Source organism: Asparagus officinalis, chromosome 10, assembly GCF_001876935.1.
Source record: "Asparagus officinalis chromosome 10, Aspof.V1, whole genome shotgun sequence".
NCBI lineage: Eukaryota > Viridiplantae > Streptophyta > Magnoliopsida > Asparagales > Asparagaceae > Asparagus > Asparagus officinalis.
In genome coordinates this window covers 6921151-6925346 of record NC_033803.1, presented here as the reverse complement: position 1 = coordinate 6925346, position 4196 = coordinate 6921151, and the positions used below count along the sequence as shown (strand labels likewise).

Sequence of the window (4196 nt, the reverse complement as noted above, 5' to 3'; positions counted from 1 at the left end):
GAGCTTAAAAACAACACACGTGAGATCAATGGTCTCCAGACTCCCTCACATATGACACAGAAATCTCTTTTATCTTATTTTCGAATGAGCGGTGCTAGGGGCACACCCCCAACCACACCCTCCACCACACCTCCTCTCCCTCTATAGTGCATTGGGTCCCACATCAAATTTTTAAAAAAAAATTGATGTGGAGCCCAACGCACTATAGAGGGAGAGGAGGTGTGGTTGAGATTGTGGTTGGGGGTATGCCCCTAACATTTCTATTTTCGAATACAAAGAAACCTGCAACCTATGTAGCACGGACACGGATCCGACACGGCTATCCGACACGCCGACACGAGGCATATCCTAAAAAATACATAGGTTACGTGTGTTCGACACGTGTGTCCGACACAGACACGATACGACACGGCTTCATATTATGCTGTGTTTGTGCTTCATAGCCTGCAACAAAGGTTTGGTATTTGAACTGAATGAAGATTCTGGAGGTACACGAGCACTCTGTTTTTGTTCTTCATGAAGAGAAAGGGATGGGTACTACAAAACTCGTCACCTACATTAATGCGCCACTAAACCATTTTCTCCCTTCACCGTCCGTGTGCAGCAATTTGCTTCCATGAATAAAATTAACCGATACAATAACTAAAACGAGCAATCATGACTAAAATCTCAAGGATTACTGAAATAAAAATAAGGAATAAATTACCCTGGAAAAAGGAAAAAAATAAAATAAAGATCCCAGAATGAGAAGCTCTCACTCAACTTCTTCAATGCTTGAAGTGTACCCTTGATCCCTCAACTCCCAACCGAGTACTTCCAGCATCGCATCCAACCGTCCATCACAGCCCTCGGCGGTCAAGAATCTCCTCACCCTCCCGCCTTCTGCCTCGACCCAACTCCACCCTGGCGGCTTCCTCATCCCCTGCCGCCTCATCGCTGCCCTCATCCTCGCCACCCCCTCCCACCTCCGATCTTTCGCATATATGTTCGACATCAACACATAATTCCCCGCATTCTCCGACTCCAACTCCAGCAACATCTCCGCTGCCTTCTCCCCCACCTCCACGTTCGAATGCGTTCGGCACGCGCTCAGCAGCGCTCCCCAAATCCCAGCGTGCCGCGTCAGCTCAAAAGGCATTTCCTCCGCGATCAATCTGTAAGCTTCGCCTATGCGTCCCGCGCGACCCATCAAATCCACGAGGCACATGTAGTGCTCAGCGGTCGCAGGAATTCTGTGTTCAGTCCCCATCGACTCGAAGTATCTCCTCCCTTCGTGAACCATGCCTGCGTGGCTACAGGCGGTCAGAACCGATACGAAGCAGATACTGTCTGGTTTCAGACCGGACTGTATCATTTCGTCGAATAGTCTGGTGGCTTCTCTGCCACGCCCGTGAATGCCTAATCCTGATATCATTGAACTGTAACAAATCAAGTCCTTGTCCCTCCAGCTATCGAATATATCCTTTGCTCGACGTAGATCTCCGCATTTCGAATGTAAGTCGATGAGGGCAGCCACCGTGTGGTTGTTCAGCAGCCTCGATCCGTGGTGATCCACGTAGTCCTGAATCATGTTTGCCAAACTGGGCGACCCGGTTTGGGTGCAGACAGATACAATAGTCGCGACGGTAGTCCTGTTAGGCTCAACATCAGAGCTTATCATCAATTTGAACAGATCGAGGCCCTCGTCGTACATATTAGCATTTGAATACACAGATATCATCGCGTTCCATGCCGCAACATCACGACGACCCATCTCATCAAAAACAGATCGTGCGGCCAGCAAATCGCCGATCTTGGCGTAACCAGTGATCATGGCGGTGCACACAACCGGATCGCCCGTGAGCACGGCGTTCGCATGGAACAACTTGCGAGCCTCATCAACTCGGCCGTGCTTCACATAACCAGTGATCATCTCGACCCAAGTGAACGTGTTGCGGTCCTGCATTCGCTCGAATATCGATCGAGCGGAGTCTATATCGCAATCTGCAATGTACCCAGCGATCATCGTGTTTGACAATTGCACATCTCCAGCACCATTCTCACCCATTTTGTCGAACAGTCGACGAGCTTCGATTAGCTTGCCGCACTTACAGTACAAGTCGACTAGTGCGGTTTGGACCCGCGAATCGAACCCGAACCCGAACTTGAACGCATGGGCGTGGACCTGAACCCCGTCACCTAAGCCTGCAGAATTCCCGCAAGATTTTAGCACTGAACATAAAGTGAAGCTCAAAGGCTTTACTCTTGAATCCCTCAGCATCTGTGCATATAAATCTAATGACTCTCTATGAGAAGAGCTATACCCTCGAATTAACGCGGTCCAAACGAACTCATTTGGTTCAGAGATTTCATCAAACACAGCACGAGCATGGTCCAAGCTACCAAACTGAGCAAAAGTCCTGATCAATTTGGCGGCGACGAAGTTATTCTGAGCTAACCCAGTTGAAATCGCACGTGCGTGCGCACGTTTGAGCTGGCTGACCCGCACGCTTCGGGATATTAGCTCGATCAGTCTCTCCTCTTGCACACGAGCCCAGCTGATGGGGTTCGATGGTCTCATCGGTTTCGCTCCTGTTCCAAGCGTCTCTCTCTGTTAGGCATTTCATCAAACAGCGGTCATTTACTTTTTTAAGTCATGGACTCTTGAGAGATTTGGTGCTAATTCTATTTGGATTGAATAGTGATCATAAATATAAATGAAAGATTACGATTTATACAAGGGTTTTTGTCTCTTATGCCAAAGTTTTACTCCAACTTATTTTTAAATCCATGGACTTATAAAATGCCTCTTAAACCCAAAAATACAAAGATGACTTATATTTAAACTCAAGTCTTCATAATACATATAAGTATACATTATATACATATTCAAAACTCAATATCCCCATATTACCCTCTCCATCATTCTCTCTTCTACTCTGCTCCTTTCCAAACAATCGACAACTTGCGTAATTGAGTCAAAAGACGGCACTTTTCGACCCTTGGTCAAACAAAGAGAGAGGCGGTAGTTACATCGAACCTCGCATTAACTGCTCTGGCAAAATCATCATTATTCTAGCTTCCATAGTCTTTATGACTCATCGGATCCAGTCAGCTTCTAGCACCTTTTGTCATTCCCTCATTAAATGATCAAATGATTCACCTTCCCCTACGGTCGACACCTGAAAGGTATCTGCAGACTCAAAAGCTTGACTGGACTCAACCGAAGTTACCTTCATACCCCCTTTGATCTGCTATAAAAGAGAACTACGTTGCATGAGGTAACTTTGTCACGCCCCCAAAATGCACAACTTATTTTGAGATGCATGACAATGGCAACACGTGCACAAAGCACATGCTAAGTTGGCGGTGCACTTCCATATTACAATAAACTTTATTATAAAAGAAACTTTATTGACAAATAGAGAAGTCTCGGAGCAAAGCTACATTATAACAAGTTCACTCTAATGAGTCAAAAGACTCTTATTACATATACATAGTAGCAAGACTCGTATAACTTTAACTTTCAACACCAAACACCCTAAAAGATCATTCTCATGTTCTAAAGCTCTGAGATACAGATAGAGCTATCTAATTTTCATCTGACAAAGATTGAAAAACAATGGGATGAGTTTTCACTCAGTGAGCAGAAAATTTATTATTAGCGGATCAGATAAGTTTAAGAATTTATCAATACTAAAATTTAAATAAGCTATCGTCAAAAAAGATGATTAAGAAACACATAATATTTCGAATAAGAGGAATTTTTGAGAATAGATGTGATGTTACATAAAAGAATATTCACAAATTATGAAATAATAAGAATGACACTATATACTTTAAAATCGTAATTATCCATCTAAATATACACATGCAAAACTTTCTCATTTGTCACACTAAGGCAACAAAAATTATAGCCCATTAGCATGAGAATGCATATCAAATAACTATAAGTCAACCCGGGGACAAAATGTAGCTAACACTACCATAGATTGCCCGAATACCACTTTACTTTTCCCAAAAAGCCACTTTAACACTGATCACTACATTCAATATCATATGATGGGCTTAAAGAAATCACTTCACTCCATAGCGGACTTCTGAGGATTTTTTTGACATTTAAAACACTTTTCTTTTCGCTCAAAGTATCACTCATAATTTTCACTAGTATGAAAAGCAATATAAATGCTTAAACAATTTTACAAAGTTTTCGTATA

General features: G+C 43.5%; 1 protein-coding gene across 1 annotated transcript; it reads right to left on the bottom strand.

The window, feature by feature from the left end:
* Positions 248-2394, bottom strand: LOC109825888 (putative pentatricopeptide repeat-containing protein At5g37570). The gene is made up of 2 exons (XM_020392799.1): positions 2304-2394; positions 248-2184 (listed from the first exon to the last, which is right to left on the bottom strand). The coding sequence occupies exon 2, from the start codon at positions 2045-2047 to the stop codon at positions 755-757; it is 1293 nt and encodes a 430-aa protein (XP_020248388.1). The 5' UTR covers positions 2048-2184; positions 2304-2394; the 3' UTR covers positions 248-754.

Coding starts and splice junctions, on each gene's coding strand:
- LOC109825888 (XM_020392799.1), bottom strand. CDS start 2,047: ATGGGTGAGAATGGTGCTGGAGATGTGCAATTGTCAAACACGATGATC.